The sequence below is a fragment of the Saccopteryx leptura genome, chromosome 2 (genome assembly GCF_036850995.1).
Source record: "Saccopteryx leptura isolate mSacLep1 chromosome 2, mSacLep1_pri_phased_curated, whole genome shotgun sequence".
NCBI lineage: Eukaryota > Metazoa > Chordata > Mammalia > Chiroptera > Emballonuridae > Saccopteryx > Saccopteryx leptura.
Genome location: NC_089504.1, coordinates 299,367,687 through 299,379,386, shown reverse-complemented (window position 1 = coordinate 299,379,386; position 11,700 = coordinate 299,367,687). Strand labels below are relative to the sequence as shown.

The following is an 11,700-nucleotide window of genomic DNA, read 5'->3' as shown; positions in this document are numbered from 1 at the left end:
TCCCAAGAATGTTCATCAACTCTTATTACAGGAGAGGAGACAGGCAGCACCACACTAGACAAACTTTGCCATAAACTATCAAAACTTCCATCTATTCCTCTACGGGTCCATCCACCTTCCCTAAAAATCATTTGCACTCTCTTAAGAGACCTAAATTTCCCTACCCTTTCCTTATTAAGGCGCTATCTAATCCTGAATTCTAGACTACCTTGGAGGGTTAGTTTTCCTGGGTATCTCCCTGTGTACATGAGGTATATGCATTAATAGATTTGTTTTCCTCTTGCTAAAATCTATGCTTTGTATAGAGGGTCTCAGCTGAGAACTCAGAAGAGTACAGGGAAATTCACTGTTCTTCTACTACAGCACCGACCGGGCAGGATCTTATTACCATTTTATCCCAGCACCTAGCACAGTGCCTGGAACAACAATGTGCTCACAATGGAAACGAATGACTAGAATGGCTCCCTCTTCAGCACGAGGGTCCTTTGTTCCTCTGCAATGCTGTTTTAGTCATATCTGATGTGTATATAGTGCAAGAGCCATTCCTTTAAAAGAAATCCCTTTCTTATTAGGAATCTCTTCAAATTTACATAATTTGAAGCTACAGGCAATATACTAGCCAACAACTTTTTTGAGTTGCATCTCACACTGTTTCATATCCAGGAAGCACTGGACATTCTGTTTGAGTGAGGAGGCTTCGCTTCCTTCCCCTGGTGTGTCCCCAGTTCTCCACATGGTGTCACATCCAGTGATCACACCTTTATAAATTACAAAGCCCAAAGAAAGTGGTTTAGCCACTTGAAAAGTAGAAAATAGAATGGGACATAAGCTCAAAGATACATTTTGAAAATGAAATTTTAAAGAAGTGCTTGGTGTCTTTTTTTACTTTTCTAGTAATAAAATAGACAGTTTGCTTTTCACAATCCCACTATCAGATATGATTACTATAAAGTTTAGAACAAATTTAGTTAAGAAATGGATTTAAGAAACAAAACAAAACAAACAAAGAAAAAAGCCTCTGGTCATTTTGTCTTTCTCTCTCTCTCTCACCCCCCCAAAACAAACAAACAAAAAACAAACAACAACAACAAAAGCCCTCTGGGTTGCTTTACTTAAAAGGAACTAAAAAGGCACTAATTCTCAATACATTTGCAAGTTAATAAGCAATGTGTTTTCTTTTCATGTGTGCACTCTTATTCCTTGTATCAGCTAAAGCGGGGATTTTGGCACTCTGTGCATTTAAGCTATAGAAAAAAAAGACAATGCTGTTTGGTAATCCTAAGAATGCTATTTTCAATAGTTCTTTTCAGGGAGATTCATTTAAAAAGCCTATCCATAGCTACATTATAATTTTGTATAATCAGCAAAGAAAAAACTACCAGAAGATACGCTGTCAAGAAAGGGTTTCCTTCCATATTTCATTAAGATCCATCAGGTAGTAACGCGAATGGGACTCCAAGTCCTGTCTGTCTCGCGTGTGCGCGTCCACTCCCTCCCTTTCTCCAACATTTCTCCCCTCTTATCTGAATCATGAAAGTGATTTCATATGAAAACCACTGGATAAATCATATGGTAAACTGTGATTTAAAAATACAAATGTATGTACAAGAACTTTCCTAAAAACTTGTATTTTTATAGCAATATTTTATATTATTTTATATGTGTTGGTAAAATAAGTTTGTAAATATAATATATATGTTTGCTCACTTATAGTTTGCATTGAGTGTGGGGGACAGGCTGTAAGCAGGCAGGGTCCTTATAGCCTAAGGCTTAGTTTTAAGACTAAGCTTTTCCCCACACCCTTGACTGTTGCATGATGTGGGGTGGTGCACTCTCATGAGGAATCGCATTACGCCTCAGATAAGTGACTTTGTATCAGAGACGTCCGTGTTTGTATATTGGATTAAAGGTTTTGATTTCTACACCACGGGTAGTCAACCTTTTTATACCTACTGCCCACTTTTGTATCTCTGTTAGTAGTAAAATTTTCTAACCGCCCACCGGTTCCATAGTAATGGTGATTTATAAAGTAGGGAAGTAACTTTACTTTATAAAATTTATAAAGCAGAGTTAGAGCAAATTAAAGCATATAATAATAATTACTTACTAAGTAAGTACTTTATGTCGAATTTTTGCTAAGTTTCGCAGAATAAATCTTTATAAAACAACTTATTATAGTTAAATCTATCTTTTTATTTATACTTTGGTTGCTCTGCTACCACCCACCATGAAAGCTGAAATGCCCACTAGTAGGTAGTAAGGACTAGGTTGACTACCACTAGTCTACACCATAAAATGGGGCAGAGGAGCCCATGCTGGAAGAGAGCAGAGAAAGGCCACATGGAGGAGAGGAGAAGCAGCCAAGATGGCGGAGTGCTGAAGGAGAAGCCAGTTTGTGCAGAGAGAAGGAGATGGGGAGCAGAGATGAATAAGGCTGGTGAAGTAGAACTCTTTGATTTTAGGAAACTTGGATAAGTCAGTGGCTTTGGGAGTCCTGAATGGAAAGGGAAGTGTTTTCCCACTGTGTGTATTTCTTGCCCACTGGATGCAAGCTAGGATTAAAGATAATGGCCTACCAGTTCTTGGCTCCATTGTTTCATTACCGTCTGTCCGAATCAAATGAGAACCTTCATGGGCCAGGTGGCTGTGATGGTTGCCGGTGGCTACTGGCTTTACAACATGCTTTTAGTATGAGAAGTACACTAGAAGCTTAAGTTAATTTGTTTGGCTTTCTCTTGTAGTATGTAAACCATTTGTTGAGGCTGTGCTCTTAAAATACACATAGGGCATCAAATATATTTTTCTCTATTATAAGAAAAAATGAAGAAGGGAAGAATAAATATTTAAAAATATGCAATAGTCATTCCAAAGTTCATTTGTATTTAAATTTTGAGTATGGTCGGGGATTATTGTAGAAATACACTTATCAGAATCAGAGATATACAGACACATAAAGTGAGGTATTTACACCCTCACTTCTTGATTTATGGATCTACTTCTATTCTCTTAACTTGAATTGAGTATAATAATTTTACCTTTAATCTAAATTTAGGTTTATGTACTTATAATTTGAAGCTAGAGGTGATGGGGGGAAATGTCTTGGAATAATTTCAAATAATCCTCCAAAGTTTATCATCTATATTAACTACAGCGTAATCAAACTAAGTTTTCAGAATCTTTGCCAATGAACTGAATTCTAGATAAACTATCAAAGAAACTGCGGTGATGTTGACTTCTTCCAGCCTTCCAAACTCTTTATCTTTCAAAGGATTTTTGTTTCCAAGTTCTTCCAGTCACTCATGGCTACATTTCTCTCTTAGTCTCTCATTAGTGGCCTTGAGCATTTTGTTTTACATACTGGTGGAGTTGTTGGGTATTATATATGCTTCCTTTGAAATATACAGTGTGATATTTATATTGGAGTTACCTACTTTGGATAAAAAGTAGAAATGAGAATTTTTATCCTCTATAAGACAATTTGAAGAAGCTTTATTTCATTGAGGTAAATATTTATAAGTTATCTTTATGTTCAATAGGATTCAACAATGATAAACCATATACAGGGTATATATACTAAATTTTATGCATTTCTTTTAAATCATAATTATACCTTAATTTTTCACATGAAAGAAGTTTTAGAAACAACATTAATACTTATGGTGAATAACACATTTACATTAGAAGTAAGAAAAAAAAATTAAGTTGGAAGATAAAAGGATATTATTAAGAGGCCAATGCTATCTTGGAACATAAAACAAGCAAATGATGAAACCCAAGGAAAAAGTTGTATGACAAGTAGTTATATCCCAAGTACCATTTTAAAAGGTACATTAAATTTTCTATAGGTCTGTATAAATCAAATGTCTGTTTGTACCTTTCTTGAAGCTTTCTATTTTGTAAGGAACAAATAAAAAATATCAACAGCCTAAAGAAAAAAAAACTGGAATTCTTTGTGAGGATGAAAAAAATCCAAGAATTTCTCAAATTGCATCCTATTAATTTAGGAGACTGAATTATGCACTTATGTTGCCCATTTGAGTCTCCCTGCACTTTATTTGGCATGTGTTATTAACTGCCAATAGGCACTTCATTGTTGTGCTCTGGAATTTTTGCTTGTAATAATTTGAGGAAGATACAAAAGATAATTAAGGGTGGGAATTGTGGTTTTGACCTTAATTCCAAAATATTTCTTTTCTGTTACTATGAGCCTCCAGGACTTGGTCTATGGGCCAACTAAGGGCTGCAAGCTAAACCTGTAGCCCTGATCAACTACCTATACATTTCAGCAGGTCCTGTTCAAACAGAGGAGTGAGTGAGAGAGGAAAATCGGAAGAAAAATTGATCATCCTTGATAATGATGTTGCAGCCAACAGAGCACAAATATAACCTGGCTTTCTCCTGTCCCCACTTTCTTTCATCAATATGTCTACAAAGTAGAACAATACAGAAATATGTGATTCAATTGAAAAATGTATATTATCTGAATTGGGAAAAATTTAGACCCTTCATTCATTTTACATGTTAGAGTGTTCTCAACAGAAACATGGCAAATGGACTGATTACATATATTTATAAGATTAGCATAGTTCCTGAGCGTCTGTTTAAGACCCAGTAAATGTTACCAGGCACTGTTATTGTTATTGTTGAAACAGTACGCTGGTTCTTCTTCCTTAAAGCACATTGGTGGTTAATGGAATCCTTCTTTAAAGAGACAGCACTGCACATCTGCTGACCTTGCTGTGCATTTGCTGACCTTGTCCACTGGTTGACCCAGGGACCTAGACTATCAGAATATAGCATTTGAGAAAGAGAAGTGTGGCACCCAGAGCCCTGTGTGAAGAGAAAGTTCCTTCAATGAGGGAGATCCCATGCTAGACAAAAAAAAAAAAAAAAAAAAAAGAAAAGAAAAGAAAAGAAAAGGACAAATATAGAACTGACCAATCAAAAACCCTGCTGGATTGGAATTCCTTTGTGCTTTCTCTTATCATTCCACTCTATACCATAACTGGCCAAGTTCTGAAACCCTCCAATAAAACTTGCTCTGCCAAGCTATTCTCCTTAACCCTTAAAACTTGTCCAGACCCCAGTTCAGGAAGAAAGATTTAGTGGTGCCTTATGTCTCTGGTGTGGAGTCTCTTCTCAAAAGCCAAGGTCACCGTTCTGGCTCCTACATGAGTGAGGCAGCAGGTCCTCACTCAGTACATTGTTACTTTTTCATGGTTGCAACAATCACTGTTACTTTGTGTTCACTGTGAATCTGAGAAAAAAGAAGTTGTGTATTGAAAGGCTGCATTAGGATATTACTTTTGTGGTTTGGACATTGGGTTTTTTTTTTACCAGGTTTTCTGGGAATAAAATAATGCTGATTGAATCCAGAGTCAGTCCTGTGTAACATTGGGATGTGCATGACATTTTTTACTTTTGAAATTTTTATATCCAGTGCCTTTTATGGAAATTTAATAGATTCATCTATCCTGGGTCAAGGTCTATGCTTTGGTTGTTTCAATTCTCTTTTCCATTTCTCAGTACTTGTTCCTTATTCTGCTATTTCAGAGTTTTGTCCTCCGTTGTACAAGGAGCCTGGGAGATCTCAGAGCAATTATCAGTGCTTGCCTATTGAAACTGAATAAGTTAAGATAAGTAACTTTTGGTGTTACAATTTTTAGCTCTAATAAAAGAATGAACTTGATTGAACAAAAACTGCTTTTGTCAATTATAATATAAGCTCAAGGATGCCTCTCATTCGCCTTAGCCCTGGTCAACCTCCTAACCTTGTCCTCTAGGATTCCTCCAAACCTCCCTCCGTGTCTTTGACACTCACCCTTCAGTACCCTTCTCCAGCCAGCCCCAGACTGGGAAACACACATAGACCACTAAGGCCCCCATTTTGGTGAGTGCTCTGATGATGAACACACTTTTTTTTTTATTCTAGACTTCCTGCTCTGTTGTCCCATTCCTTCACACAGCTCAGTGGGATTAATCAGGTGAAATAATTTGAGGTGTGTTATTAGGATTCACAGCAGCATTGCGTGCTACTCCTACCACAGAACTACTTTAATAGCTTTCTTCCTGTCCTCTGAGACATGGTGGGAAGGACAGAGTGGATGCTTAGAAAAAAATTTTTTTTCTTTTTATCATGCTCCAATCATGATTGTGAAGTTCTACCTCCTTTTCTGCTTTGCTTTGTGTTGGATTGCTTTCTAGTCCTTCCTCATGCAGGTAGGTCAAGATCTGTGCTCTTTTCTGCAGCCTCTCCCCCAGTGGAAAGAGGAGTATGGCCTACAGAAAGAGAATTTCAATGATGTGATGGGAAGATTTTAGAAAATACTTTAAAGAACACTATTTTTTCTTTCTTTTTATTTTATTTTCTTTCTTTTTATTTTATTTATTTTTATTCTTTTGAAAGAGAGAGAGAAGGGAAGATGAGGAGCATCAATTCATAGTTGTGTCACTTTAGTTGTTCATTGATTGCTTCTTATATGGGCCTTGAATAGGGGAGGGAGGCTCCAGCCAAGCCAGTGACCTTGGGCTTCAGGCCAGCAACCCTTGGGCTCAAGCCAGTGACCTTGAGTTCATGTTGATGATCCCACACTCAAGCTGGTGACCCCTTGCTCAAGCCTGCAAACTTGGATTTGAAACTTGGGACCTTAGTGTTCCAGGTTTATGCTCTATCCACTGCGCCACCACCGGTCAAGCTGAAGAACACTATGTTGATGCAGCCTTTTTTGAAGAGATGTCTTCAGGAGATTGAAGTGTTAAAATGACTGTCAATATGGCAGAAGGGAAAATACTTGTAGTATAAAATTAAGAGTGCGAAGCAGAGAATACTCCAAGCTATTTCCTATATAACTGCTTGAGGTGGACTTGGTCTGGAATCTTAATCTCTATTTCTCTAGCACCTATTACAGTGTCTGGTCTCTACTATACACTCAAAAATTTGAGTTACATGTAGAATAAAGAGTAGTTATTTAGTGAATTTCCATAGAAAAACCAGAGGAAAAATGATTAGATTAAAAAGGAGAATAATCTAATAAAAGAATTATTAGTCTTTTAATGAAAAAAAGGAAAAGGTAAGGCTGACAGTAGAGAGAAAAGTATTATAAGTTGTAAGATAGATCTAATATTATTTGTTTTTTTTTCTTTTACAGAGAGAGAGAGAGAGTCAGAGAGAGGGATAGATAGAGACAGATAGACAGGAATGGAGAGAGATGAGAAGCATCAATCATCAGTTTTTCGTTGTGGCACTTTAGTTGTTCATTGATTGCTTTCTCATATGTGCCTTTACCATGGGGCTACGGCAGACCAAATAACCCCTTGCTTAAGCCAATGACCTTGGGTCCAAGCTGGTGAGCTTTGCTCAAACCAGATGAGCCCGCGCTCAAGCTGGTGAGCTCGGGTCTCCACCTGTGTCTTCTGCAACTCAGTCTAACACTCTATCCACTGCGCCACTGCCTGGCTAGGCAGATCTAATATTATTTACACTAAAAACTTTTTGCAATAAATATATTTTATAATTATCTTAAACAAATGTGCTATCCAAAAGTAATAATTACAAAAATGTAATAACTCCTTATAAGTAAAGAAATATTTTCTTTTGAGTTATAAAAATCTTTCTCTTTAGAGAAAATTTTACTATCCTGAATACAACTAGCTCAAGTAGATAGACATTTAAACTAATTTTTCAAATACATAGTGTCTGTACCATTGTGTTGAAAATTCAGATGAAGTTTACACAGTACAGAGCAATAATCCTTTTTGTACTTGTGGGTTATTAAAATAAACACCTAATAATACCCTAGGAAGATGAGAGCCCTTTCTTATGAAGCTCTGAGGAATCATTTATTTGATATCAAGAACCATTTTTTATTCTTTTGAGCAATGTTGCTGGCAGACATTGATATAACTCTCTGGAGGTTATTTCCAAGCGCACATTGTAACTAAGTTGACAGAATAAGGAGGTGTATTGAACCTTTTTAATGCAAGATTGACATCTCAATAAATCAAGTCCTGTAAAGAAGAAGAATGAATAAGAAAGAATATAGAGACTATCTTCCAAGAGGATCACTAGTCATCACTAGTTAAAATTGCTCTCTGTACTAAATGATTTACTCTGTTCTATTCTTCTAAGAATCTCTTAACATTTTCTTGCTTTTTGTCCCTTATTGAACAGAAACTGTCATAAATAAAAATCTATGAATAAATGTAAGAATAAATATATATATATAAATATATACATAGACACATACATATAACTAGACAAATAAATCACCCTGCCTATTTTCATAGGTAGAAAAGAATCTTTGACTAAGAATCTATTGAGTTCTGACCAAAGTTATTACTTCCAAATGTCTGTTTGTTTAGCTTAAGTAGCAGTGGTCAAGAAGTTTGTAAGGCTCAGGTAGCAGCCTCCACACTGTGCAAAAAGCGAGAGGCATATAGGGTACAGGCTAATAAACTGTGGGTCACGCACTGCAGAGAGCACTCTATTTGAAAGTATCACATACAATAAACTGATTTTAACCATACTACATCTTTTTAAGACCACTAAAAGCTTGCAATATAGTTAAATTATCATAATTAGCAGCTATGCAGTTGGAGGTGCCAAGATATTTCCAAAAATGACCATTTATCTTTTATCTTTAAATGATATGAACTTTTCTCTTAAAGCCTCTACCTAGTTTCCCATTGTTGGCAGAACTACTATCTCTGCTGGTTTGCACTAGATGTGTTACAATTGATGGGTTCTTTGAGTCTTCCAGATTTGTATTAGGAGTTGAGCACATGCTTGATTTGGGAAAAGAAGAAAGTCTAAGAATAAAGGACAATAGCCAACCATGTTATCCTGCTCAAGCATGCACAGGTTTTATTTAAGTATTCTCCAAAGGTCTATTTTTTTTCCAGCATAATGCAGATATTATGCTATCCTTTAAAATAAGATACATGGATTTCAAACAAAATTGTCAAAAACAATGACCTTGGTTACTACATATGGTACACAGAAATAATTACATTTCACTTACAATACAGATGCACTTGACAGAGTCATCAATAGTCATTCACCACCAACACAGTATATTTTAAATCACCTAAAACACCAAAAAGGTTTTTGTTTCCCAAAAGTTTAAACAAAGTAATAGTTTCAGATAAATGATAAGTTGGAAAGAGGCAGAACTTATATAATCTAATTGAACTGCATTTTTTAAATGTTATATTCAGAACTTGAAAATAGGACTTCTCATTGGGAGGATTCAAAAATCTAAGTATTCCTGATTGTGGATTCTTTAGTCTACTTTTAAAAAAGTTTTTCAACAAATGCCATCAAAGAAGTTTCACTATATATCTGCCATAGAAGCATAAAGTGATATGAGGCAGGTGTTAATATAATTGTTAATATTCACACTTCAGGAAGGTTAGTACCTTTTTAAAAGACATACTAGAAATAAAGCCAGTTCTTCCCAAGAGAGAGAAAAGTTTATCTTACTTTCACTCAGCAAATGTTTATTAAAATCTACTGTGTACACAGCATTGATCTAAAAGCTATTCTGTAAATGGGAAGCAAGATTTTCTGGCTTTACTTAAAAATAGTTGGATTAATTCTTTTTTATGATAAATTATGATAAGCATTTTAAAATCTCTACAGGAGAGGGATCATTATTAACTCTTTCCATGTATGGACGCTAAACTTATTTCTTACACTGGTGGCTTAGAATGAACAAAACTTTTCATTTGACAGAAAACTTTTTTACACTGTCTCGTGCAGACATGTCTGCTGATATATTTTAAAGGTGAAAAGTTATCGAGACTTTTCACTTGAATGTACATAGAGATCAACTTTGCATCATCAAACTCCTATCCTCCTGATTTAGTGGAGAGGATTGCTCCTTATAACATATGGGAACCTTTCCAAGATAAATTTGTGCCGCCTTCTCCAATGGCATAGAAAGCATCCTTTCATCAAATAGTGTTCCATAGAGCACTTCAGTTTATCTCTGCATTTCAAGTCACATTAGTTATTCTCAAAATCTACTTGAGATCAAGAGCAAAATAAATAATACTTCAAGTGAGATTCTGGGAGGACTGATCCTGTGACAGTAGTCCCAGCCAATCCCAGCCAACTCCTTTTATGAAACACCCGGTACTATGTCCAGGATCTGGGCTTCTCCACGACAGCAAAGAGGCTAGCGATAATTTATGGATGTCGACTCCTTTTCCTTTACTAATTCTTTGACAAGGGGATTGAGGATGATAATCTACTTACAAGATGCTTTGGTGGGGAATACAAAAGTAGGAAAGTCATTTGAACTACAAAACGTTAGTCCAGTTGGTGACAATAAATAGAAACGTGCTACAGAAGCACGGGGGACAGGACACATACTGTTGCGGGAACACAGTGGACCAACAAATATTCCTGAAAACAGTTATGACACAAGAGTTTTGGATTAAAAAGTTATCTAAAACTGGCCACACTAGAATGTCTATGAATGTGGCTCGTACTGTATTTCTGAAGAGCTGGAAAGTAAAACAACGAAAATCCTGATTCCTGGTACAACAGGTGTACAATGAATTATTGCAGTTGTAACAGTATCTAGGTGCAAGGTCAAATGATAATTAACACTGAACTATCTGAACACTTGAGATTGACTAGTGAGCATCCTCAGAAAAAATGCTGTAGTTCTAGAAGGAGTTTATTTGCACAGCCCACCATGGAACATGAACAATCAGCTTGTTGTAAGCACACAGAAGTTTCCCCTTTCTACAAGTATAGTTTATCATGCCTATTCTGAAGACAACATAAGGAAACTGAGATCACTGCTCCAAAGAATTCTAGCATGCATTATGATGGTTTCCTTCAGTCAATACAAATGTTGCATGAGTTTTTTTGTAATATGCAATAATCTTCATCATAGCCAATGTTCATGATTTTAACAGGAAAAATTTTTATCAAAATGTTTTCCATATTTTTTTTTGTTTTGTTTTGCATTCAACTGGAACATTAGGTCAAAGATTTATTTTATTTTATTAAAAAAGAGTTCTGGTCATAAGAAGCATCATTAGGCGGCATTCCATTGTGCTCATTCACAAAGCTGAAGGTCCACAGGCTCTTCCTCTGTCCAACAAACAGGTCAAACGCTAAAGAAATGCCATATGGTGGTTGGATTTCCATCTTCTGGTTTGGGAGCTTGGTTTTTGTTTCACTACCAACCTTCTTGCTCTGCCGTTTTCATCTGTGAAAGGTTTATGTATTTTTCTTTCTTCCACATGGGTATTCTTTCCACAGCCAGGGATCAGGTTCTCCAAGACCTGATTCCAATTGTCTTACAGAGCCGACACTCTGACAATGTTTCCCCCTGAGTACTCGGGAGACTCTGGCCTGTCATCTCCTTCAGGCGTGGTTACTGGAGGTGTTGGGATGCTTATTATTGCTGTAGTCACATAAGGTTGTTCACAGTTTAGTTTAACACACTCTTCCATTTTGGCGTTTAAACTGGATCGGCTGATGAGGAAAAAAATAGATTTAACAAGGTAAGTTGTTGACTTAAATTTTCTTTTCTTTTTTTTCATTCAGTGAAAGGAGGGGAAGCAGAGAGACAGATTCTCCCTCATGCGCTTGGACCAAGATCCACCCGGCAAGACACTAGGGGGCGATGCTTTGCCCATTTGGAGCATTGCTCCATTGCTTAGCAACTGAGCCCTTCTTAG

The 11,700-nt window shown here is 36.4% G+C and overlaps 1 protein-coding gene across 1 annotated transcript in view; it reads right to left on the bottom strand.

The window, feature by feature from the left end:
• Nucleotides 1–8,841: 8,841 nt before the first annotated feature.
• Nucleotides 8,842–11,700, bottom strand: part of KCND2 (potassium voltage-gated channel subfamily D member 2) — a 532,786-nt gene continuing 529,927 nt past the window's right edge. Inside the window, exon 6 of the mRNA XM_066362551.1 lies at nucleotides 8,842–11,494. Coding sequence (XP_066218648.1) covers nucleotides 11,317–11,494 — 178 coding nt within the window. The 3' untranslated portion in view covers nucleotides 8,842–11,316. The remainder of the gene's footprint in view (nucleotides 11,495–11,700) is intronic.